The sequence below is a fragment of the Harpia harpyja genome, chromosome 3 (genome assembly GCF_026419915.1).
Source record: "Harpia harpyja isolate bHarHar1 chromosome 3, bHarHar1 primary haplotype, whole genome shotgun sequence".
In the NCBI taxonomy this organism is placed as follows: Eukaryota; Metazoa; Chordata; class Aves; order Accipitriformes; family Accipitridae; genus Harpia; species Harpia harpyja.
Genome location: NC_068942.1, coordinates 65,856,116 through 65,883,847, shown reverse-complemented (window position 1 = coordinate 65,883,847; position 27,732 = coordinate 65,856,116). Strand labels below are relative to the sequence as shown.

The following is a 27,732-nucleotide window of genomic DNA, read 5'->3' as shown; positions in this document are numbered from 1 at the left end:
TACAATTAAATAGCTTATGATTAATCTTAGATTTTCTTTTAGATAGTCAGTCCAGTTTAAGCTTAGACTCCATTAATGTGTGAATCTGAGAAAGCCAAATCAGTTTCTCTCCACTGCAAACACACACAGGGGCATCTTTTAAGCAAGCTAGCACATGCTTTACTGTCTTTCGTTTGATTGGTTGGTTAGTTTGGTTCATTGGTTTGGGGTTTTTTTTAAAAGCATAATGGTACTTTAATAGCATATCTGCAAACATTTCAATTTTTTCTTTGGTAAATGCACTGAGGAAAGATTGACCCTCCACAACAAGTGAAATGTACTCAGGCAGTTCTTTACAGGTATGCCTTTCCACTTCCATGCAATCAGAGAGGAAAAATGTTGATTCTGAGAGTGGTAATAAAGACTAGGAATTTAATAGCATTCTAATACACAACTTAAATGTGTGTTTGTTATTCTTCCAATCAGTGCATTATAGGAATAAATACAGAAAATACAACTGTGATTGCACAGAGGTGGTAAATCATGGTGCTCTCAAGATTTTATGTAAAATCCACTGAATTAATTGAGTCTCCTTAGATTCCAATAGCCTTTGGCTGAGTCCCTTAATGATACTAAAATCCATCTGTTATTAAATGTCATGTTTAATACAATAGTATGCAAATGCTGTGATTTGTAAATATCATTATGCAAAAGTTCAGGTCCAATCATGCTCCTCTTGAAGTCTGCAACATAATTTCTGTAGACATCAATAAGAATAGGTCTGGGATATCAATTTTTAATTGCACTGTGTACAAGTATTGACAGAAGAATACAATACGGTAGTCACGAAATTAAAGAGGCTTCTATGAAACCTACAAAGAAGAGCAGCACAGAATCAATGAAGTAAAAGCAGTATTTCAAAAAATAATAAATCAGACTTGGCAGTTTTGGAAAACAGTACTGAAGAAAAAGACAAATGAATTGGCACAGTATAACAACCTAATTTCTAAGTGCACTTTATAATAACTCTCCTTACAAGCTGCTGTTTCCCCTGAAGATGATGACAAAAAGCCTCATTAGAATATCACTGTTTTATAGTGACAGGTTTTATTGCATTGCCAGCTGTGAATCTAAAAAAAAAAAAAAAAGACACCCCCCCAACTCCTATAAAGGTTCCTAAACCCCCTGTTTTCTTTTGTTATCGTCAAAAAATAGCAACATAGCACTTCCATATGTTTGTGAATAACCACAATTCTATTTTTAAAAAAAATAGAAGTTAAAGAAAAGTGATTTTTGTCTTAGCTTCAAAAATAATGTAAAGAAACATTTAAGAACAAGATATTTCAATGATCAGAGAGATATGTACAACGTGATAGATTTGAGTCCAATCCTGCAAATACGTGTTCATGAATGCAGACTTGAGAACCTGTTGATCCTGAGTAAGTGTAATTAAACACTGCAGGATCAGGCTCTTAGCTTCACCCATTATAAGCTTTTCCACAATCTGTCCTAGGCTAAAAAGTATAGATACAGTATATACTCTATATACTGATTTATACAAAAGGTCTTTTACAGCTCTAACCCTGTTATTGCTAGGCTAAAAATGAACATTTGGAACAAATTACATGAATCACAAAGGATAAAATTGAGATGCAGCTTCTGACGACTGAATTTCCACTTGAGCCATTTTAAATTGGGTACACTGCAGCCATTTGCGGAGCACAGATGAGCTATTGTTCATTTGTCCTGACCCCTGTAACATCCTTAGGCTGTGATGGTTGACATTGCTCTGGATGGCTTGGAGGCGTAGCTGGAGTCCAGCAGATAAATGCTGTTGAAATAATGCAAAACATTCAGTTTCCTTCCTTTAATACATATATTAATACAGCACTGTGAAGGGTACTGGTTGTTGGCCAGGGAAAATTCTTCCACTGCCCCAATGTCACATTTTTTTCTTCCACATCCTGCACTGTAGTGTTGCCATGAAAGGCCAATGTGCTTACAGAAAGAACTCCATAGTGAGACCAACTCCAACACTTTTATTCTCATCACCAGAATTCTCTTGACTGGCAAGCCACACTGATCTACCTTGCTCTCTCTCACAAACAGGGCCAGCAGTTTCACCCAAGCAAGCAGGCCCACAATATCTGCTACAGAACCTGAATCTCCTGAGTTGAGAGTCCCAATCCTGATTTGTCAGGGGACTCTCAAGCCTAAGACATCAAGAAAACCACAGCTCAGGGAACAACCAATCTCAGTAAACAGGGAGAAAAGGCCCTGCCGCAGAACCTGTTAGAAGAAAGTGTTTCAGAAGGGAAAGGGAGAGCCGTACTGATTACAGGACAAGTATCTTAGCTGATGATGCTCACACTTGAGACCTTCAGTGCTGAGCCATCCAGTGCATCTGGATACACTACAATGATCTATTTTCAGAGAGTCTGGAGACCACATCTAATGATTTTATTTCCAGAATTTACAGAAATGTATAACACTAAGAATAAAAGGATAACGTATTAGAAACAACTTACCTTTAGATTTGACTGTATCATTGGCAACCACATTGGTATGAGCTGTAGGAAGAGAGGTATATTTTGTTACTACACAAGTGACCGTAAACATGCTCCAGTTACTGTGAGACAGAGATGGGTATATCTAACCCATTTAGCTGTCTGAATGGACATAGCCTGAACAACAAATCTGAAAACATGGTTATTTTTAACTGATGCATATGTTTTGGGGCAGGTAACTCTCAGAGGTAAAGAAGCCAGCTTCACTTGTTTGTAGCTTGATGAATCACCAGTAGCAATTACTGATACCCTGTTTAAGGCAACGGTGAGAGTACAGAATAAACTCATTAAAGGAAATCACTTCTTATTTTCCATGTGAGGGCGTTTCTGTATGTGCAGGTGAGCAATACTGCAATAAATACAGTAAACATTCTGCATGGCGAGGCCTACGTTAAGAATTGAAAAATATGCAGCAGAAGTTCCTAATAATAGGCCAGATATTTAAATGGTAACCAGCATTTTATAAACCACTAGCCACATCAGTGCTTCACTTCAGAATGTGACCTGTAGGCCTGGGAGCACAGGTAAAAACTCTTAGCTATCCGGAACAAGAAGGCAAGGAGGTCTGTGAATCTGTCACCCATGATTGGCTTGATGGGTATTTCAGTCTCCTGCTCTTCAGAGAACTTTTATTTCTGAGTAAGTATAACATGACAAGCTTATGGAAGACAGAGAGGCATTTCTAGCAAAAGTATTCATGTTCTCCAATATTAATTTAACCACCAAGGTTATTGCTCTAAAATGTTCCTCCAAATGGCATTAAAATTTGCAATTTGCCAATTATGCTACTGGGAGCTGCAAGTTAAACCTAATCACTATTGACAACATTAGATAAAGTGCTGCTTCCCTTGTGCAAGGAACGATAATTGTTTCAATTTCAGTGCTGTTTTGCTGGAGAATCATATGCAGCGCTGTCAGGACTGATTACTTAGTCTACCACATGAAGAACCATATTCAAACCTCAGCATTTACAGATAGATGAATGCCAAAACAGCTGGAATGCAGCCAGATGCAGCAGACACACGAGTTCTGTACATCCTTCCATGGGCTCTCACACTAATGAAGTGCTTAATAAGATCCAGTGACTGCAAGTCCTGATGTGTTTTTTAGAAAGCAGAGAACAGGTAAGCATACTGAGAAGCCATGCTCCATGCCCCACTGCCATCAACAAAACATCACTGAAAATTTCATCCAGCATTAATGAAGTTCCTCTGGAGCTAGCCAGTGGTGACAGGACTGGTGACAGAAGTATGTCAAGCAAGGAGGGAAGCTAGGCAGAATACTCAAGGTACCCCTCTGCATCTGAACCAATTCACTGGACATCTTTTACAGTCAGCTGAGAGAATCAAGCACTTCTCACATCCAGTTCATCTTGTCCCAAAGCAGGTATCTAAAATAGATCAAGATGAATCATATCCAAAAATACCTGTTTATCTCCACTGACTATAAAGGGCACTCAGGGAAACTATTGATATCTACACTGTAGAGGTCTAAGGTTAGATACAGATCATTGTCCTCCATTGCCACTTCTGTCTTCAGGGTCTGGACACATTTAGGGAAACAAAACATTCTGCTGCAGGCACAAGCAAGCAAACCCTCCACTCCTACAGCTTCCTACAGTTAGATAAATGAGACAAGAAGACATTTTTATTGAAGCACTTGAGGTTTATAACCTAATCCCCAGCCAGTCTTTTCTTCACAAAGGAAGAATACATAAAGCTAGTTAGAAAGAACAGCTGGAAGAACAGACTGCTGTCAGACACTGTCAGTTTTTTGGAGTTCATATTTTCAACAGAATTATGTTGATTCCAGTGCAAGTTTTGATGGAAACCAGGCTGGAGAACAGGTTGGTCACTGTGCTTTTCTGGTTCCCCAACTCTGCTGCCTACCCAGTTCTCTAGAATTCTACCCAGCAGCTGCTGGAGCTGCCTAAAACCCCTGGGTGTCTGGAAAAGACATTGCAGTTTGCTGAGCTGCTCCCTTCTCTGCTGTAGGCTCCTAAATTCCTCAGACATACATCTGATGGTCAGACAGAGAGCTGTGATAAGCAAGGAGCTGGTCTCCATCATCAATGGCTGTCCTGGGATGTCTATTTTCCCAGTTCCTTTGACATAGAAGGAAAGCTGAACACTTTCATTTTAGCCCTCCTAAAGCAGAATGCTTCCCCTCAGAGGAAAATATAATGAATTAAATATATACGTGGGTATGTGTGCATCTGTGTAAATGTGCGTATATATATCTATCTCCAACTTAAAAAGAAAAATAAATACATAACACTTGAAATGTTTTCACAGGAAAGAAACTTTGTTCTCCTCAGCAGATTGGTAAAGATAGTCTAACATCAGATCAAAAAAATATCCTCTGAGAATACAGAGAATGGCTCAAAGACATGTCAATGCTATCAGTGTGAGTTTAATTTAATAGCAAAGGCCAACACAGTACCAGGAAGAGGAAACCTCACAGCACCAACAAAAGGAGGAGATGAAGGAGTGCTTATCTCAGGTATAAAGCTCTTCTTTCAGTGAAGGAAAGCTGAATTGTTTACATGTTCTCTTTCTCTCTTGTTTTAGGACATATTTTCCCCTCATTTGTCATACAGAAAATGGCCACCTAAGACAGCTATCCCATAAGCCACCTGGCATCATGTGACATGCACCACCTTCTCATTGTGGTGCATTAAAAATACATGTGTGTTGAGTCATGCAATGACTTCATTAACAAATGAAGTTTCTGCAGCACCTGATTCTGTATGTGGAATAAAAGACACTGCAGTAAATATATGAATGATAAAAGGTCAGGATTTATCATTGCTACTGTACTCAGTTCCAAGAGGAAGTCATTGGGAATTATTAATTTTGCTGAACGAATCTCCAGAAGACTGTTAAGAATGTTCTTTTTTAAAAATCTCTCTCACTACACTATGTACTTTCCTTCAGTGAAAACTAAACCTTGTTTGAAAGGCTTGTATCTAAAATAAAATTTAAAAAATGCTTTAAAACACAAGATAAAATGGTTTCATTATCAAAGGCAGGGCAATAGAAGATTGTCTAGCATAAAACAAACCACCAAAAAACTGCCCAGTCAAGTAATATTCAAAGAATTATCATCCTTGCAGACTTCTGAAGTAGGAGTAACAAAGTTCAGGTCTTCTTCAGAGCCACTGAAGAAGAGACAGTCTCAAAGCTGATCTTTTTTTAAATTACAGAGATGCCACTCACTTACTGGTTCCTGTGTGAATTAGCTTTACACTTTTGTCTCTTTAAAGGACTTCAAACATACAGTCAGTCTTTCCCCAAAATCATGACACTTACTTTTCAGATCCACAATAAATTTTTTTGCAATTAGTTAGTTTTGAAAAAAAATAAGTAACCTGGGACTACGAATCCTATAACACTACTATGCGTATATATATTGTTCCTGCGGGATTTCACTTCAGGGCTAAGTAAAGCGGATTTGGTCAACCAGATTCTACTCTTCCATCTCCCATCCACTGAACATGAAAGAAAGCTTAGCACTTTTACCTCTGAATTTCACAGGTTTATGAGCTTGATTTTGTAGTAACAATGTCCTTTTAACCTGATTTAGCATATTATTGATATATACTCTCAAATATACCCCCCTGAAAGCATTCATTTGAATTGTGACAGGAATTTGGCCCTAAAGGCCTCTCTTCTCACAGCTTTAAAGCCATTCTTCATCCTTGTCAAATTCTGGACATCCTGGATTGGCTGAAAGAGAAGCCCATGTCTTCCAGGGCCAGCCATGATCACTTTAACATCCCATAGTGACAGAGTTTCTATAGTGAATCAAGTAATTACTGACTATAAATCTGTATTTTCACAATGAGTGTGAATACTTTCATGCCAGTTAACATCAAGACCTTCAATTTTAGCTACTTTATTTTCAATTCCTGCTTGACCATAAAAGACTGGAGTAAAACAACAGTCAGAAGTTTCCTTTATGGCAACAGAAGAACTATATAAACCAACATATTTCAGTTAGATTCAGAGTGCATTTAAATACTTGATTTGTTGATATTTTATGTGAAAACTCCCTTCAGAATAATGCAATGGGAAAACATGTAAAAAAGGCTAGTGAAGACGATTTATGCTTGTGAGACTACTCCAATCCTTTGGGCATCAGTTCTGAAAATGCTTATTTCCACTGATTTCCAAAAAAAGAATTTTACATGAATGGACCATGCAGGATTTGATTCTCTAATGAAAGAATACCCTGTCACACGTCGTAGGGGAAGAAGATCGACTATCAAATAGTATTTGACTGTCAGACACGTAGGCATATAAGAAAACCACTGTGGCACGAAGTTTTTGTTATCAAGAATGATATGATCAGAACAGTGAAGTGATCTGCAAAGGACCTATGATGATTAAGTTACAGAATGGCTGAAAATTCAGAGACTACCTAGAGGTTCTCAAAGTCAGTGACACCAGTTGAGTCTATTAGAGGAATAAGACCATTGCAACAACGAAAGGAGGAAGAAGATCAGAAGTTCATTTAAAAAAAAAAAAAATCAGAAGAACTTGGATTTGAGATTATGGTCTGGTCTTACTTCTTACCAGAGATTTTATTTTTTGTTACAGAATCACGGAATCACAGAATGGTTAGCATTGGAAGGGACCTTAAGGATCATCTAGTTCCAACCCCCCTGCCATGGGCAGGGACACCTTCCACTAGACCAGGTTGCTCAAAGCCCCATCCAACCTGGCCTTGAACACTTCCAGAGATGGGGCATCCACAGCTTCTCTGGAAAACCTGGTCCAGTGCCTCACCACCCTCACAGTAAAGAATTTTTTCCTAATATCTAATCTAAATCTACCGCCTTTCAGTTTAAAAACATTACCCCTTGTCCTATCACTACACATTCTGATAAAGAGTCCCTCCCCATCTTTCCTGTAGGCCCCCTTTAAGTACTAGAAGGCTGCTATAAGGTCTGCCTGGAGCCTTCTCTTCTCCAGGCTGAACAACCCCAACTCTCTCAGCCTGTCCTCATAGGTGGAGGTGCTTCAGCCCCCTGATCATCTTCATAGCCCTCCTCTGGACTTGCTCAAGCAGGTCCATGTCTTTCTTCTGCTGGGTGCCCCAGAGCTGAACACAGTACTCCAGGTGGGGTTTCACAAGAGCGGAGTAGAGGGGCAGAATCACCTCCCTCAACCTGCTGGTCACGCTTCTTTTGATGCAGCGCAGAATGCGACTGGCTTTCTAGGCCGCGAGCGCACATTGCTGGCTCATACTCAGTGTTTCAGCCACTAATAGCCCCAAGTCCTTCTCCACAGGGCTGCTCTCAATCCACTCATCACCCAGCCTGTATTTGTGCTTGGGATTGCCCTGACCCATGTGCAGGACCTTGCACTTGGCCTTGTTGAACTTCATGAGGTTCATACAGGCCCACCTCTCAAGCCTGCCAAGGTCCCTCTGGATGGCATCCCTTCCCTCCAGCATGTCAACTGCACCACACAGCTTGGTGTTGTCGGCAAACTCACTGAGGGTGCACTCAATCCCACTGTCTGTGTCGCCAACAAAGATGTTAAACAGCGCGGTCCCAGTACCAACCCCTGAGGAACGCCACTCGGACATCGAGCCATTGACTGCAACTCTTTGAGTGTCACCGTCCAGCCAATTCCTTATCCACCGAGTGGTCCATCCGTCAAAACCATGTCTCTCCAATTTAGAGACAAAGATGTCATGCAGGACAGTGTCAAATGCTTTGCACAAGTCCAGGTAGATGATGTCCGTTGCTCTTCCCTTATCCACCAACGCTATAACCCAATCGTACAAGGCCACTAAATTTGTCAGGCATGATTTGCCCTTAGTGAAGCCATGTTGGCTGTCTCCAGTCACTTCCTTACTTTTCATGTTATGCTCTCCTAGGTTTTATTTCTGCATTAGCATTCAACCTCAGCTTCTTCCACTTTCTTTTTCTGGGTGGGAGGGGAAGCAGAGGACAGTATGTCTAGAAATCACAATAGACACGGAACATCATTAACTAAATATTCATGGTCTGGTATGCCTACCTTTACAAAGATAGTAGAGTTGCATTCCTGTAGAGCTTCCATTAAACTAATCACATGCAGGCATACCATTTCCACCATCTTGAAAAAAAAAAAAAAGGCATAAAAACAAATTAGTGTCCAGCATAACAGTGTTGTAAGCTCAGCCAACAGTCTCTAAAAAGAATCTTCCTGCATTTGCTTGGCAATTATACTGAATCGCTAGATATGCATTTATTAACCACTGACATATAAGATTAAATATTACATGAGCATATAAAGGACATTTTTCTTTATTTAGTTTTCCCCTGATGCAGCAACACCTATCTGTTAAATATTTCAAAGTGCTTGATGTATTTTAATTCGTATCACACATCAAAACAAGTTGCCTTCAGCTTTGTTCTTTTCAGACATCATAAATCCTTTTACATGCCTTTGCTGTGTAGTTCTCATCAATCAGTGTGTCAGAAATTGATATTTTTATTTACTGTATCTTTGAAAATTAGCATACCCACAAAAAACATCTTTTTTCCCCCCATCAAAAGACAATTTATTGTTCTGAACTGGCAGCTAGTCCATAATTCTTCCATTTTGTACCATGAATTATGACAGATGCAAATATCAGTTATTTGGTAGTAGACAGCATTTTATGTTTTATATTGTGTAAATTCATAGGTACAAGACAAATACCCTGAGCCAGCAGTGAGTATTTACAGTGCCTGTCTGAACTATGTGTAAATTCCCCTTGATAATAATAAACTTAGCTTTTATGTAGTGCTTTTCATCTTCAGAGCACTTTACAAACACTAACTAATTAACCTCACAACACCCGTGAGATGGGCAAGTATTATTATCTACATTTCACAGAGCAATAGCTGAGGCAGAGTGTTTAATAACTTGCACTAAAGCCACATAATGAGATACTTTCAGAATAAGGATTGGAACTTCCAGGTCATATTCTTGTTCTAAGGCTTGACAAGAAGCCTTTGTGTCTGACTAAACAACTGGCTAGTTAGAAGCATTATGCAAATTTCCCATTCATTCAAATGGAGCTTCATGAACTACTGTTGCCAACAGTGGCTTGTCAACCACAGAGACCTCACTAGATGTCAGAGGCTAAAATATAATTTAAAGACAGCTTTAGGTGGTCCTTGCCTGTTATGGACAAGACAAGGGAATAGTAACTGGTTCAAAGACATTCAAGTGCAGCCCACGCAATTACAACTGAAAGGGCAAAGGTCCATACCTGCCTGGGGTGAAGATGTTTCACATGGGGAAAGGGGATTTACATAAAATAATTTCCATATAGATAGCAGGTCTCCATTTAAAAAAGAAAAAAAAAAAACAAAGAAAAAAGGAAAATCCCAAACCTTAGGAGCACCTGACTTAGAGGACTGGGCCACATATAAAGAATCTTTCTCTCTCAAAGCTAATATCAGGTTCACCAGAGCCAGAGCTACTAGTTACCATTTTGACAAGTCATGACAGACTTGTCATAACTCTCTGGGAAGTGGGAAAGACAACACATCTTGCTCATCAGAAACGAGCTCTCAACCCTAAGCCTGCAGGCGCAGAGAATCATTAGTCAATGGGAAGCAAAGGTAGTACCTATGAAAAGACTGCTGGAATCCCTCTGGGTTCTTATTGTACAAAGCTGCTCCAACAGCAGTGAGTGGTTGGGATAAATAAATGCTTAAAACTTATTTCCAAAAAATGGTCTGGACAATTTCTGGATGGAGTGAACATTTCCCTTTCAAACCTTATCTCTAGAGATACCTCCCTCAAGTCATTGATTACTCAAAAATGTTTCCAGAGATATTTGTGTAGCTTATTTTTGATGAGTAACCAATGGGTTATGAGTAGTCAAGTGTCAGCATTTGTGTATTTTTTCACCATCATGTGGTAAAAAATATTCAAATGGATATCCACAGAATTATCCTAAAACACTTGGTTGCTCCTGTAAGGCAGAGTCAGATGAAACAATAGGACCACTGTGAAGAGCAGGAAGATATATGAAATGAGACCTGATGCAGGGAGCCCTTAATCCAACAAGCAGCAACTCTAGCTCTTGATTGTTTCAGGCAGATCCTGGCTAGATCCTTTCAGGTCCACTGCAAGGTTAAATCACTACCAATTAGCTTTCCTTTTAGTTTCTCAAAAGCATCAAAGCTGCTTTATGACGTTATTCATAGTCTTGATGTATTCCACTGAAACAAAGCCAAACCCTCAGAGTTTAATCTGTACTAAATCTGTACACAGCACCTGACTCACCACTTTGTTATGTGCCATTAGCTGTAGGATGCTAGGTGTCACTCGGCTCCAGAACTCCAGGGCTGTAAGGATTGCTGTAAAGCTAAATTCGTTCTGATTCTGGACTGTTGGAGCTACTGCTGTTTGTTCACAATACACCGTCCAGAGCTGAGCAAATATAAATGCATGGAAGAGGGAACACATGTGCAGAACAGATGTCTGTAGAAACAGAAAATAGAGGAAAATGTTTATTTAAGTAAGTGTATTGGGATACAGTGCAGACGCTTTCACCATCCTCTGTCTTGCACCCCACTGTGCAGTCTTGCCCCTCCCTTTCCCATGTTTCCCTCCCATGAGAAACTAGTAAGTCAAGTACCCTTGATAACATCTTCTCCATGTTTAAAAACTGATTTTATATTTACAGACTAAAAACTGCATTTGCAAACACACACTCCCATGCAGTCTTACTGTATGGCATTAAGGTCAGTCCCTTTATAGAGAAGGTTAGTTTTGCAGAACAGCGACTCAGGACTAGTTCTGAGACTTTCTTGATGGAAAACTCCACTGCAATCTGTGGAAGGCCTGGAGGCTCTGGCATGTATGACTGCATTTCAAAAATGCTGCTGCAGTAAATCATTCAGATTCTGATCACCTGAAAGGAACGCTATCGTACAAAATACACAGTCTTACATCTGTTCTGTTAATCTGTCATCCATTTCTAGCTTGCTGGGACAGAACTTCTCACAGTCAAGGAAAGTAAGTTTTGAAAAGCTAACAGAGAATTCATTTTGCATACTCAAGCATGGCTCTTTGCTTATATCTGTTATATATCACAGTGTCTGAGCCTCCAGGAGTGCTGGACATTAACTACTTCATTACAAGAAAGATGCTTCTGGTAGAGATGTTTTCTCAGCTTGCAAGTGCAATAGTGATTCATGCTCTGTGGTAGTATGACTGCACCAAACATTGCAATGGTTGCTTGGTAACTGGAAAGAGGTATTTGAAAGAGAAAAAAAAGGCCAAAGAAATGAATGGGAAGCACCAGTGTCTTGGCCGGGTGAGGGGAAAGAAAGGGGGATTTTGCATATGAGATAAATGTGTGATCATTCTGTTTCTGTTGCTAATAAAAACCTGATTGGTGTCAACGAGTGCTGCTATATCTGTGTTAAACTACTGTCACAAATGGCTTATGATTTGCAATAACTCTTCTTGTCCAGAGCAGCTTGAGAAAAAAAGTTGTGCTTGAACCATCACTGTTTGTAATTAACTTTTGATCATAACATTATTTATAGGTTATCCAATTCTACTACACAACTAGAATAAATAACTGAGAGATTTGCTACAGAGATGGTCACTGCTAAAGCTTCAATTTGGAATTCAGTTTTTCCTTCCTCACTCCTGTGCTGAGATATTTTGAAATAGTTGAATCTCAAACTTAATTGTAGTGATTTCATCACCAGTTTTCTAGGCATGAAGAGGCAGCTATGCAAGAGAAACTACAGAGATTTCTTTCCCTAGATCCGAGGTTTTAATAAGGTTTTACCCCTCCTTTCTTCTTATGAAGAAATAAAGAACTGTTTGCAATAATAAGGCCAATATATAACACATCTCACTTAAAACACAGAACCCTTACCTTTGATTGCTCTGGAAACCCAATCAGAATAACAATAAGGTGGTCAGCAATTTGTGAACCCGCATCCAGTGGAATAGGCATGCAAGATGATGGAGAATTTGGACAGACAACATTGTGTGTCAGAGACCCCAGGAGTAGCCAGGACAGCAAACGAATGTGTGAGACACATTCTATGAACTCTTTGGGCCTGTCAAGAAAAAGCAGATTTTACAATGATGCTAAGTTTTCTGGTTTTCCCCAAAATACGGAGTCTCCTTATGCACACTAGGCAGATGCAGTCTCAGTGTGCTGGAGGCACAGATCATCGGTACAGCTTATGGGAAGACCAGAACCACACAGAACTTAGCGGACTTGACGTACCATTAACAAGTCCAACAGAACATATTTGGTGGGTCTAAGAAACCGTGTCTATAAAAGGCTGAAACATTCACAGAGTCACTGCTTTCATACACAGTGACTTTTTACACAGAAATCATCAGATGGGAAGGTTTGCCCAAGTGGAAATGCTCCTCTCAGCTCCCCTAGACAGCACACAGCTGACAGGGCGATGGCAGGAACTTCTTCATGCCACAGCGAGCTCCAAGGCAGGCACCATGCCTTACTTCCAGTGTTCCACTTCTCCATTGGTAGAGTTAATTTCTCTTTTTCTTAGCCTCTCCTTGGACATTTGGACTGCATGCTTTTGAGGGCAGGGACTATGCTTTTTTGTGACAATTAAGTATTCATCCACCATCTAGTGTAACGTCTAACTGTAAAGCAGTGTGCTTCTATAATCTAAAAGGGAATAACACTTTTCTGGTATCATCTTGTCTGTTGCCTTGCTGCTACAAAGTTCAGATTACATACTCATTTGAATTCACAGGCACAGGAAAAAAATAATTGGGTTTTGATCAATAAATCACTACTTACTAGGCCACTCTCACTACTGTTTTTAATTTCTACTTTGATGTCATTGTCAAGGACTCATAGAACCAAAGAGGTATTCCATTAATTTATTTTTTTTAATAGACTCTGATACGATGCTCTTCTTAAAGGAATTCACTACCTTCAACTCAGAACAAATACTCCTTTTTTTACATGTAAGAAACTAAAGTGCGAGGAGATAACTCCATATTTCCGAAACTAGATATGCTGTACATGAAAGTACACGCAGACGTATCTACAGGACTGGAGCCTAAGCAGCTTAGTCCCCAGAATCCTGGGGCAGGTAGACTGGGACAAAGCTGGGACAAGAATACAGGTTTGTTGAAACACAGTCCAATGGTCTACACTCAGAACACCTCATTTGTTGTCATTGTAAGACCAGGGACAGTATCTCCCTTCTTTTTGAAGGTAAACCACTGCAGATTAGGATTTCTCACAGCGAAAAGGGATAAAAAACATGTCTTGAAGAACAAGATTTCTCTCATCTAACTTTAATCAGATGAAGTTAGTATTTTTATCAACATATCAATAGGCTTACACTTACAGTTCTCGCTCATTTGTACTCCATAATTTCAAAGGACATTTCCCATTGTATTCTCTGTAATTCCCAACATATTTTCTGTAATTCTAGGACTCATCAAGTACCTGTGTGCTTTTCACTGTCCGTATCTAGATTGAGAATCAAGTTAATTTCCAGGGCAACGTCAGTAAAGCCAATGGAGTTACCTCCACTGTCCCTTTGGCATGTACTCTAAATATTGGATTGATGAACTCCTCAGTTAAGGATCAGGGAGCTCCTGACCAGCTGTTTCAATTTCCCGCGGCCACCATTCCCTACTGCGGGTCTTATCTATGGAATCTGGCAATAAACACAGAATTTTGTGAAGACTTCTAACTCATTTTAGTATTCCTTTTTGTGGAAAAGGATTCTCACCCTTGTTGCATTGCAGAAGGAGGATGGTAAAGCCAAGGCAAATATCGGATCACAGCTTTGTTGTCTCTGTGGTTTCCCCGTGTGATTTCCATAGCAGCAATCTGAGCTAAACCAACTTTCAGATGTCCACCAAACGTGTCTTCATGCAGTGGCTGAGAACAAGTCTTCATGTGACTCTGCAAGGCAAAGATCTGATTTCCTACCCAAAAAGATTATTTCATTTGAACTAAGTTCTTCCAAGCAACAGCGCATCCTAATTAATTTCCCTTCAATTCCTTTCTCAGGGTCTCTAACTGCGTCTACAAAACTGCAGAACAAAACTCAGAAACAGATTTTTAAAAATTCTCCAGTCCCTATATTAGTAACAGCTTTATGATGCAGATCTTTCCACAGAGGACCACATTTTCAAGAGCCCACACAAAATATGAATTGTGCGAAATGTATAGGCACCTTTTGTATCAGCAAACTCAACAGCTGATGAATACAAACTAATGGTTGCACATCCAGACAGCTTAAGTGAAGGTGAAGGAATCTAACCATTTAACAAGATAGCATCTGGGCAGACAATGCCTTCCCTGTGCAATATTCTATTTACACGTACAGAAATAAGCTGCCACTCATTCATTGGCAATATGACTATGTTGCACTATTCAGCTGCTACAAACGCCTTTAAGCCCTGGAAATAAAAGGGCTAAACCTTTTACCAAGAAACATGCAAATATTTATGCCTGGAAAGATAATTCCCTCACTACAGGAAAGACACTGCGGTGCTGGAGAGTGTCCAGAGAAGGGCAACCAAGCTGGTGAGGGGCCTGGAGCACAAGTCTTATGAGGAGCGGCTGAGGGAACTGGGGTTGTTCAGTCTGGAGAAAAGGAGGCTGAGGGGAGACCTTATTGCCCTCTACAGCTACCTGAAAGGGGGTTGTAGCGAGGTGGGTGCTGGTCTTTTCTGTCAGGTGGGTGGTGATAGAATGAGAGGAAATGGCCTCAAGTTGCGGCAAGGGAGATTTAGGTTGGATATTAGGAAAAATTTCTTTACTGAGAGGGTTGTCAGACATTGGAATAGGCTGCCCAGGGAAGTGGTTGAGTCACCATCCCTGGAGGTATTCAAAAAGCACGTAGACAAGGCACTTCAGGACATGGTTTAGTGGACATGGTTGATGGCTGGACTCGATGATCTTTAAGGTCTTTTCCAACCTAAATGATTCTATGATTCTATGAATTCATTATCCTGCTTTGTCAGCTCTAGGGAATGTTTCATTGGTGCTTCTTGAGATACTTCAATATTTCTAATTAAGGTAACTTTGCATTACCTTCTGTTACTAGACTAACAGAACACATGCTGAGTGCATTTACTTGCTTAAAGCAGAGACATATGCTTTGCACAAGAAAATCCAGGTCATCAGTTATTAAATTATTATAACAGGATAAAAATCAGTGGACCAATAATATTTTATAACAGATAAATATCTGACCCCAGCAACTTACACTCTCAGAAATCACTTACTTGAAGTCTCTTTCAAGAGAAAAATAATAATGTATCAGCACGAGTATCTAATTACTTTGTTACAGAGCCAGGTAAAAAGGATAGGCAGGTATGCAGGCAGATACATTAAACTTCTTCAAAAATGGTGGAATTTTCTAAATAAAACCTTACTGAGGTTTACCAATTAAAATGTCATTCCAAAGGGAAAAAAGATGATAAACTGAACAGAAACAATAAACTGGAACGTGATTATCGTGAGAATTAATATTTATACTTTTTTTATAATGCAGTAGTTGCTAATACACAGGACTGAAAATAATTAACCTCTTTCAAAGAAACTATTCTCAGACACGCAAAATAAGACATTGGAAATTAATAAACAACTTTAACTATTTCTGTTCACTGAACTTCTACAGAGAGTAGAAATTTCAAAATTTGAAAACCAAGATTAAAATTTTGCTGTTGGGATTGTTACTGGTCATATAAATCATATAGTATTCTTTGTGTTAGTTTGGTAGTCCAGATGCTGTTGATAATAAACACTCGTAGTAAGAAATTTTACAACTGGATAATCTTAGGACTCACTTCCTAGAAACACATCTATTAATAAAACCCAAGCAACATAAGTAAATATATTAAATGAGCTTACAAGAATTTGAATCTAGATGTTGTGAATTTGTTTAAAGTTCTGACTATTTGTAAACTTAGAAATGCTTACAAATATTTTCCCAACCATGTTGGAACCACAGAATAAGTTTATCTGGTCTGGTTAAATAAAAACTGCCTTTTCATTTTCCAAAGACAGCCAAAGCTTATTCTGTACAATACATAAAATTATGGTAGTATTTGACTCTCCTATTACATTAATCTTGTTTTCAGATTCTTGTATCACATGGCTAAATCAAAACAACATGAAATTTTAGAATATTTGGTTCTGATTTAGTTTTAAATGGCCAGACTACACATTTGGGAAGCTTCTTGTCTAATTTCAAAACATAAAAGTGAAGAACTGGGTAAAGTTTTAGTTCATGTCCTACCTATATCCGTGTATGAAAATTTAAAAATAAATAGTCCTACTAAGCATAAGAAATTATCATCTTATCAGACTGAAGCATTGTAAGAGCATTTCTAAAAATCAGACTACAGCTCAAGGGAGAAGGGGCAGAAGGAAAAAATGCAAATGGCAGAGAGCTTTCTACAGAAACATTTTACAGAGGAGAGAGGATACCTGCAAGTATTTATAAATAAATTTTCCCCATTCCTGGTTTCAGGTAAGCTCATGTTTTTCTGTGGAACTGGCAAACCAGATGTCTGTCTCCCTCATTTATGATTCATTTGCCTACCTATTCTGAAAGCAGTTCTGAACTGTAAGAGAAATAGGTGAATAACTTTAAAGGACAGAGTGGGAAGACAATCCAATTCAGCTGAAAATGATTAATTAGTCTGTGCTTTGAAGTAAATTTCTACTCCAGCACAAAAGGCTGCTTCCCTTATTAGATTATTTTTTTAAAACTCAAAGGGATTCAAGGCATATGGCCAACAGGGTAAGAACTTAAAAAAAGTGATATTTTGTCCAGTAAAACAAGGTTACTGCGAGTTTCAAGAGACATAAGCTTCAGTTTAGCTGGGATTCTTCCTCCTTTGTGGTAAGTATTATTAACTTGCAATAAGGTGTCCCCTCTGGGGCATGAGGTAGGATGGAGGGGGCAGGGGGACAGTGAGCAAGTAAGTGTGCGAGAAACTAATAGGGTAAAAGTTCTCATCTCATTGCTTCATAAATAAACTCCAGTATCTAAATCCACTACAGGTTATCATTTACTCTGTCTTGCCTGCTACACAATGCTTGCATGAACTTGTGGCATAAGACGCTCTAGCGCATTTCCAGTAGCTTTCAGCAGAGGACTGGTGCAGTAGTAGAAGGGCCCTTTCAGGGAAAGACTATACTGATTTATCAGGAAAACAGACCATCAACACCCTTTATTAGCAGATGCACTCTGCTAATAAGCAGCACAGTGGCTCTTGAGGTTAGAAACAAATGCAAGAGCTTGGTCAAAGAACTTGCCTAGAAGATCACACGTGCCAAAGCCCAGGCATGTAAGCAATGGCAATATGATTCAAACTAGCTAGAACAGGACAGCACTGTTTTCCTGTATCTGTCAACTGAGCTTTAGATCACATAAAAGCAGCTTGGCAGCTACTTGACTGTGCCCAGTAATGAAACGCCCTATTTCAGTTGACGTACTTCCCCTTGGATCATCAAGTTGCTGGTGTACGAGGACTAAATCTCTACTGCCAGATTTCAGATTGGCTGCATCTTTGACAGCATAGACTCTCCTCCATATCTGTAATGGTCCCTCTGCTGCGCTCCCACACCATTCATTTGTCTTGCCAGCTTTGCAGAAGTTAGAAGCATCAAGGCCTAGTCACACCTCTGCCTCCATTTTATGTGCTGAAGGAAATCCACCCTTGTGCAGGGTACCAGTATGTAGCTCAAAAGGCTACGCTCTAACTTTGCCTGGCATTGAGAAGTGACAGATGGTTCCACTATAAGACAGGTGTTTGCCCTCTACATAAAGGAGGATTTTAACAACCAAAATTTCACTTCCAGCTCAATGCTCACTTAGTACTCAGCTTCAGATGATACAATAAAACTGCCTAATGGGATAGTGTTATACTAAATAGAATAAATATTGCCCCCTCCACAGCATTACGACTATTAGCGATATATTAGCTGAAATATTATATTAATTCTTTATTTAAGCTATTAACAATAGATGCTACTTTGCTAGCAATTGAAACAGCTGCACTTCTATTATTTCCTGTTATACAGCAGCAATGTTACTTAGCCTAGTTCTTTTCTAAAACATCTTAAAGAATTTCCATTTTGTAGGAAATTTAATAGATACTGGCTTCTCCCATGAAACAGAAATTCCAGATTTTGACCAGCTAGTTATTACTAGGATGTTTTCATGAAATAAATAAATAAATTCCTAAATAAAATATTTTATGCTGACAGAAGTATTTTCCTATCACTCCTGTTAGAATTTGGCATCAAACTAACGTACAGAAACCAAAAAGCAGTTTGGACTACAGAGATAAGAACTACTCAGTTTTCCCCACCTCAACAGAATATAACCTGACAATGAAAACAACAGTATCCATAAGAAAAAGGACCCCCACCTGCCCTTTTTTTTTTTTTAGGTCAATTACTGCATTTTAATAACCTCTGAACTTCCAATTAAATTAAGTGTCTGTTTGTGTATATGAGACACAGGATTCCTCCAGAAGAGTGTAATTACTTGTACAGGCAAGGAGTTTTATATTTCCAAGGGTTATATTAAACATGACTACTTCTCACAGTGATTTTGGTATGACATTAGCTTATCATCAACATTTCAGAAAAACTTACCATTAGCTTATCATCATTTCAGAAAAATCAAGCCTGCATTTTTATTGTGCTCACTACATTTGAATCAGCTTCCATTTCAACACTGCATAAGCTACTTTTTACTGATCCCCCAGAAGTGTCTAATCTATAAGAGTACTAACATTTTTTAAAAAAGAAAGAAAAAAACCTGTCAGTCATCCTCAAAGACTTCCAACCGTTTCTCCCAGGCAGGTTCATTACAGAAAACATTTTCTTGTTAAAAAAGCACATACACTTTAGATCAATGTATGCCCAGAACCAACCTTTAATTTGGTTAAGGTATGCATATCTGCAATGAAATCCAGCACTTCCCCAACATACTGCCTCATGCATTCCATTGCTGCTGTTCCACACTAGAACACAAAAGAAATAAGTTTAAGTACCAGGTTTTGAATATGTTCATGTTTTTGTCTTTGTTTCTTGTTCACCAGAACACAATTTGTCTGTCTCAAATTCTTTATTTTACTTTTTAGTTAGATTACTTTAATTAGGAATAGGTATTCTTTGATGTTTTTCTTCTCACTGTAATATGCCCTCGAAGATAGTATAAAAAGATAGCCCAGTCACTGTAGCTTCTTCACGCATCATAAAATACCCTTGTCTGTGACAGCAATAAAAGATTAACCGATGAAACTTTCAAGAATATCCTTGTTATGTCATCCTGAAATTTAGTGGTCCAGAATCAAAGTCTTAAAAAGTCACTGAGAGTTTAACAACTCAGTTCTTCAAGCAGCTGAGCGTTTCTGCAAGTGGAACCAACCAGCTACAATCCCAGAAAACAAAATTCAGTCACAGGCACAGATGCCCTTATGTTCACATTACTCATGATGGAAAAACAGTTTAAATGACTGGCTTCAGGTATTTTATGTGTAAACATCACTAAAATGAACACCACTGAAATTTGAGAGTTACTTTTTTTTTCTTTTTTTTAAACTAACAAATGTTTCTGGGCTATTCCTAAAGCAAAATCATTCAAAATACAGCATTCTAATGGTACTTAAGCTAGTTTCAATTTTCAAAAGGGGAGGCAAGGACTATAAGAGATAAATGAAATCCTTCATGAACTGCTCCAGTTTGACCATAAAAGTGTAAGAATTGAGAAGCAACCTGTGCCAGAGCAAGAACAACCTCAAACGGAAAACAAGATGACTCAATGTGGTGCTTGTTGTATTCCCACAGTACAAATTTTCTTAATCCTTTTCCTAGAACACAATGAGAAACGTGAATCTGGCCTTTGGCTAGTACAAGACAAGCCCAAGGTGTGCAAAGCAGTCAACAGAACAAAGCTGTCAGATTAAATAAGGGCTTCGAACAGACCAGAGAACCCTCAAGGGAAGCTTTCAGAAGGTGATATGACTGACCCACTAGGTATCATATAAATTTCTGTTTACATGTTAACAGTCCGAGGTGAAGATAATGCTAGGTGAATTCAAGGGTAACTATGAATGCCTCATTCTTAGGGGCCAAGTAAAAGCAATGCTTAACTTTTGAGGCTAGATGATGACATTATCAAATTAGGTATCTTTAAGTCACCAAAAACTACTGTATCCAAAATCATAGGCTCAGGGCAAAACACTGCAGTAAAGTTTACAAGGGAAAACTACTCTTCTTTGACCTCTATTTAATTACCTACACTTTGAAGCACAGAAGCTGATTACCCTATCTGAATATACAAATTAACCAGATTTAGTTTTGATCACAAAATTATTAAGCCATAATTGAGTTTTAGTGGCTGAAATTTGAAAAACTGCTAGCATTCTATTTTTAAGCAACTGACCTGGGCGCTTCTCATTTTTGTATGTTAATATCAATCTACACAGTGTTGAACTATGCCACCTTCTGGCTTTTCAAATGCTATGCCTGTCAGTTCCCTTGACAGAATAACAAACAGTAAAACAAGGTCACTGGCAGCCCTGTCATCATATCCTCCATCCAGTTTATGTGGACTAAGGATTCCACATGGGTTCCAATATATTGAATAATAGAATTATAAAAGATACTATACTCAGATCTCTGAAAATAATGCTCAGTTGCAAAAGACTTCTCTCCAACCATCTATTCTGTTTCATTTAAGCAGCAGGCAGCCTGATTCTCTATGATTTCTTCTTAAATGATCAGTTTCCTATCATAACTTCTAACACCAATGTTAGTCTACCTATTTAAAGCAAGTATAAATTAAAATATTCTGTTGGGAGGAAAGGTATTATTAAAGATTTGCATTAAAAAAAAATCACACATTTCAGAAGATGTACAGGAAAGATCCTGTTAGGTCACCCCTAAAGCTGAGAGAGACACACAAAAAGGGAAATGAGTTTTCCTCAGCTTGTGAAGCAGATCTGGGCTAACCCTCATCCATCTGTTTGGGTACTCAGTCACATGTGTCATGCAACAAGTCAAGACCTCCAATTGTGCTACTTCCTCGCATATTCACCAGGTGCATTTTCAGCGCCTAGGCAATTATCAGTACTGGTAATTTAGCTACACTCATCAGCAGGATGTAGATGAATGCCTTATACATTACCAGGAAAATACCATTAACTCCATTCCTTAACCAGCTAATCTTTTGTGAGCATGGAGGCAATGGCTTGTAGCTTTCTTCCCTGCTACCATTTTTTGAGGTATTCAGCTGTTCTCTTTCCCACATGTTGTCTTCTTGAGCATAGGCTCCAGCTAGTCTGTTACATGACTAAAGAATATCAGTGAAAGTAAGGGAAGCAACATCAAGTTCAGAACTTTTCCAATGTTAATAAAAAGGAAGAAGCATCTCAACCTCTGCCTGCAATACACCTTGCCAACCAGAAAAGAAATGAAAAGGAAAGAACATTAAAATGAAGCAAAATGAGCTGAATAAGATACATTTTTTAAAAACCAAAACTAAGAGATGGAGTTTGATTCAGTACTCACTCCAGGCATAGAGGCAATCATCTGTTTATGCAAGATTGTTGACTCAGCTAGTTTTGTTCCAGCATCTGCACAAACAAACTAAGAAGAAATTAAAGACAAGTTATTTTTTAATTATTTTTGGAGGAACCTGAAGACATTAGTAAGTTATTCATTACTTTATTAAAATCAGTTCAGAACTCTTCTTGCTTTTATTCACAGTAATTTGCCTTTAGAGCTCTCTTTCTTTATAAACAACCTAGTTAATTCACCATTATAAATGAGGTAATTTTAATGAAAAAAAATCTGACTTTAATGTGCTTAATTAACACATATATGCTGTGCAGGAGCAATTTGAAGAATATTATATAATAAATCAGACCTTTTTTATGAGCAAAAATATATATCTTTGCTATTCCTTGCATATATCAAATGTTCCTCTTTCATAATGTAAATCACGATAGAGGATGATAAGGCAGCATGCCATGTTCTTCACTGTGATATTACACTTTCACTGAAGTTCTACAATGATGAATTATATGAACAATTTTGAAGTTGAGAACACACTGGTATGGTGTGGTATAACTTCTGCATAATACAGGCCACAATACTACAAAAATACAAGCGGTTTCTGAGAGAAGGTCTGTTACAGTAGAATATCTCTAATTGCTTTTCTTATGCTTTTAGTTTCCTTGCTTTTTTTTTTTTTTTTTTGCTTCTTTGTATTTCCAAATCCCTTGACCCAAAATCTCTGATGTCCACTTCATTCATACATTAGACCTGCTAATACTGTTATTTAATCATTATAAGCTTCAATAATGCATTGGACACCCTGCAGATGATTTGCCTGTTCCTAAAACTTGTCCTAAGAGTGTAGTTGCACTTGAGCAATTTCTCTCCGTAGTGATGCAATGTAACTTTCTAAGAAAGAGCAGACAGAAAAGAACTGTCAGACTAAGGCCTAAACCTTAATTTTCTTTCTTGAAAATTAATACTATGGTACCTTCACAAGCTGAGACAAATATTGACTACACAATATATTTTACAGTTGTCTGATGCATGTGTGTTAGCAGTACTCTCAATGACTGACCGCTCTTCTTGAAAATATTTCTAAATATTCCTTACAGACCTAGAATTTACTCTTACACTTCCACGAGCTTTACCTTTCAATAACAGATTTAATCTGAACTCAGACTGCCTACCAAGACTTGGAAAGTACTCAACCTATGTCTTCATGAATAGTCTGTTCTTTGGGATAAATACCAGAAAGACATACCTGAGTTTAGATTAATAATCTATTTAGGTATCCTCAGACATAGGCCTGGCTCCAGCTGACTCTTCTAGTTAGAATTTATTTTACACCAGAATAAGACAAGTGGAAATAACATGGGAATCTAACTCATATTTCAGTTGAGAGATGGCCTGGTGCTCTTCTGTACCACAGCTCTAATAATTACATGGGAAGCAGAAGAAAGCCCTAGGGTTATGGGCTGTATCAATCCAGTAAAGACAGTTGAGTCTTCGTTCAAACAGCAACCATGACTCTCCACTTCTCTTTTAAAAGAAGGACCATTAATGGACTTAGGCAAATAGATGACAGATTTTCTCCTAATGAACCCTATCTCAGAAAAAGCAATGCTGACACTGAGACCGCTGGACAACAGATATGTTGTTTTCCTGTGTGAAGAATTTCTCAGTCAACCATTTGTGTGTAGATTAGGGTTCCCTTGTACTACATTAGCTGCAAAAAAGCACCATAATTCCCTGAAGAATCTGGCTGAATATATTTAGCATCCAACAGTGAGTTCAGTGCACTGCTACAGATATTGTACAGCACTTACCATATAAGTCAACAAAAAACCCTTGCCAAAGACAAATGTCATTTATTTCAGACATTTTCTTTTAAGAACAATAACAAGAAGCGGCAGGCAAAGCAACCTCTACTGGCCTCCTGTAAGCTTTCTACATCTTTTGCACAGAGGAGTTTGTGTTAAATAACAGATACTAATTTATATGTGAAAAACAGCTGACAAACTCCATTCCGTTTCTAATGAATAATTAGGCCTTGTTTAGCTTATCTTTCTTATCATCAGACTGCCAGTTCCAAGGATCCTTCCTAAAGTTGCAATGCAGTCAAAAGAGGATGGGGAAACCAAACTTAAAATGACAAGTTTCTTACATTTCCAGTCCAACTCACTGTCATTTATGTTATCTCCCTCTACAAATACCATAATACATTAAGACATCACTAGCATGAGATTTAATGCCAGCCATATGTAAAGAAAAAAGGAAAGAAAATTACCCCCACGATGCAAAAAGATGAGAAATGGGAAAATAATTGCCTTGCCTCTTACTAGCATTGTCTGCTAAGATACAGCTGCAGAATAATTTCTAAATAGGAATGTCTGCTGACTGTAGTGAATTATCTATATACCATAATCTATCTATATTATACCTCCATACATAATCAGAGTTTTTAAAAATATATATTCTAATAAACATATATGTAATTTGAAATCCTTCCATTCAGTAATTAGTAGATCAGATCTTCACAGAAACATAAAGTGGAACCACTAGATATACACAGATTTACATTAGCTGAAGGTCCAGCCCAAAATAAGAGTCACCTAAACAAAACAGATCAGATGATACACTGAACCTTAGAGCCTGACTGAACAAGCAAATCCTAATGAGACACTAATATAATTTGAAGTCAATGGAAATCCTGAAGATGTGTGCTGATGGAATGTGAGCGGAAGAAAAGTACTGGGAAACAAAATGCTGGGTGAAGAAGCAGTTCCTATGGAAACCCATGGAACAGCAGCATGTACATGATGGCTTTCATTTGCTAGGACAAATCAAGGAGACAGACTTTCTGTACCCTTTATCATCCAGGACACCTATGCAATGATAGGGGTGATCTGGTTAAAATTCTCATTCTTTGTAAAGTGGGATAAAGTTAATTCTCATCTTAGCACTGATGTCACCAGTGACACTGATGGCACCATGTAATCTGGATGAATGGGGGTGTCAAATGTACGTTCCTAGGAATACCTTTGTTAGTCAGCCCTCAACTGATCTCTCATTAAAGTGCTCTGTCTCCTTTGTTATCTCGAACATTTTGACTGAATCTCTGTATTCTGTGCGCACTGTCTGTATAGAATCTTGTACACAGGCTAACATGTCCATAAGGACATGACTGTCTTGGAAATTAAAACCATTTCCATTTGGTGCTGTGTTAACCCTGCTGTAGCTTTATGGATTCAAAACCATACAACTTGAACTAAAATTGTGGCTTTGTGTGGTAAAGAGGTGAACCAATCCCTTCATTCTATTAATGACACCAAAGAAAATTAAAATAATCAGATACATATGCGTTTTTACTAATAGGTTTCTTAAATTACAACGGTGCTTAAGATGGGCTTAGTGGTTACCATGGTATTTAAATTCAAGAAGCTGTTGAATGATTCAGACCACATACTACCAAGGGCTGCCAATTTGCACAGTCAATGGGAGAAGTAGTCATCATGCCTCCAGTAGGCATCTATGGCAGATGGTCTGAATACAACCCCTATTCTTTACCATTGACTGCATAAAAACAGAAGCTGGCTGCTTTGGATAGCAGGAAATATGAATCACTTCATCAGCCTCTGAAAGACAGACATCATAAAAGACATTTATATCCACATTAGGTGCTGTTGTGTAAGGTATGAATACACCGCAAAGTGAATACAGCATATGGGAACAGTGCTAGGAGGAAAACCCAGGCAATTATCATTTTATCTTCTCTCATAAAGATAATGTATGAGGGAGTTTTCTTACTGTGCCTATCAGGCGATTGACTCAATGTGAAGGACAAGCGTTCACCAGTTAAATCCCACTGCCAAAACTGACGTGGCATGTTTTGCATTCTCAAATGAGGACTTCAGGATTGACTAGACTGTGGGATTGTCACCCTTTGGGGTAGCCATAGGACTGAGCTATACAATAGAGCAGTGCAGAAAAACTGCTTTATTCTGTAATACAGGAAATAGTCAGTTCAAGTCATCAAACACTGATGCACATGGTATCAAGCTGCATCACTGCACCCATAAGACAGAAAGAAGTTGGTGGTTGTTAAGTGATTTGATGGTCTTGGCTGGGACTGAAAAAAGAAGTCTGGGCTTAAAAAAATTTTTAAAAAAAATGCAAATTTCTGCTTTTGAAATTAAAATGGATTTAAAAAAATGACCTTTTACGATCGAAAGGAAAAAACCCAAGTGTTATTCTTCCCCACGCCAACTTCTTCCCCTAACACTGATGGCATAATAATTGTTTTCAGAGTTATCCTAACTGCTATATAATTTCACCTGTCAGTATTATTTCTCTGTCAACTTGCAACCACTTATTTACTATGAGTAATGTGCCAGTACTCAAAAGAAAACGAGCCCATAGTAAGCTATATGAAGCTTTGGCCCTGTAATGGGAGGGGAAAGAGTGAATGGAGTTGTGAGGCTGGGAGCATTACGAATGATCCACATAACGAACATCTTGCTTGAACCTTATGGAGTGCTGTTATGCTGGTCCCCTATCGTTTAAAGTTACTAAACAGATATAATGGTTAGCTCATTGTATACAATGAGAGCCCACTACCTGTGATTAAAATTGATGGACTTCAGTAAATTGTTTTTGCGGGACAGGCTTGTGGTGCCAAACAGTGCCACACTTGGCATTTTGGAGGCAGAAAGATTTTTCACAAGTTTGTATCTTACTTCATCAGATTTTCCTATGACAAAGCTAGCTTAACTCCTACCTCAGCAATCCACAGAATGAAATGAATGGAAATATTGTCTATGTATTCTTTGCTGGAAAATTCCGTGTTAAAAGAGAACAGCCTTCAGGGACTGGAGACAGCTTACTGCCTGCCTGAATAGACAGAAACTGAGTTCTGGCCCATGACCAACTAGCATCTCTTCCCACACAAACTGCTAACTGGTTTTGGGGCTATGGTATGAAGACAAGGCAGCAGCTGGGGCAGCTGTCCCACTGGGACATGGTATGAAGCTCAACGGACTCCATCTTTATGGGTCCCTTCCAACTCGAGATATATTCTATGATCCTCAATACGTCAGCAATGATGCACAGGTCATTATCATCCCGGGAAATGTGGATTTCCAATTTAGTTTCTTAAATTTTAGTGTGACAGTCTAAATGTATGCACCTACAGTTACAAATGTAACTGGATTTTGATTCAAAAGATTCTTGCTTCCCCTGACATTGCTGGTACTTTCTGCAACCATGATGGACTTGCTTTTTTTTTTTTCCCCTCCCCCTGAATCTGGGCCGAGACGGGATCAGTATGCGAATTACATGGGAATCTCCTGTACCTGCACCAACAGCAGCAGATTCATGTCTGGTAAGGGTGACTTTAACTTGAGTGCCTGCAGTAATTCCAATATGACACTGCGCGTCAAGTAGAATTTGTCCCTTTCCTACAACAGAAAAACACAGAATTATGAATGTCCTGAGATTCACTGACACACACCAATAAACCACAAAGATACTTTTCATCTATGTTTGAGACTAAAAAAGTTACAAAAGTGTACTGGTTTCTCCTGTCTTACAAAAGAGCAGACATTCATCATTTATGTAATTCTACAGACTT

The 27,732-nt window shown here is 38.6% G+C and overlaps 1 protein-coding gene across 8 annotated transcripts in view; it reads right to left on the bottom strand.

The window, feature by feature from the left end:
• Positions 1-755: 755 nt before the first annotated feature.
• UNC79 (unc-79 homolog, NALCN channel complex subunit) overlaps positions 756-27,732 on the bottom strand; it is a 115,783-nt gene continuing 88,806 nt past the window's right edge. For all 8 annotated transcript variants that reach the window (XM_052783035.1, XM_052783037.1, XM_052783038.1 and 5 more), the window contains 9 exons: positions 27,455-27,559; positions 22,113-22,190; positions 19,472-19,561; positions 14,296-14,471; positions 12,438-12,624; positions 10,826-11,023; positions 8,579-8,656; positions 2,508-2,549; positions 756-1,810 (listed from right to left, as the gene is read on the bottom strand). In XM_052783035.1, coding sequence (XP_052638995.1) covers positions 1,610-1,810; positions 2,508-2,549; positions 8,579-8,656; positions 10,826-11,023; positions 12,438-12,624; positions 14,296-14,471; positions 19,472-19,561; positions 22,113-22,190; positions 27,455-27,559 — 1,155 coding nt within the window. In that variant the 3' untranslated portion in view covers positions 756-1,609. The remainder of the gene's footprint in view (positions 1,811-2,507; positions 2,550-8,578; positions 8,657-10,825; positions 11,024-12,437; positions 12,625-14,295; positions 14,472-19,471; positions 19,562-22,112; positions 22,191-27,454; positions 27,560-27,732) is intronic.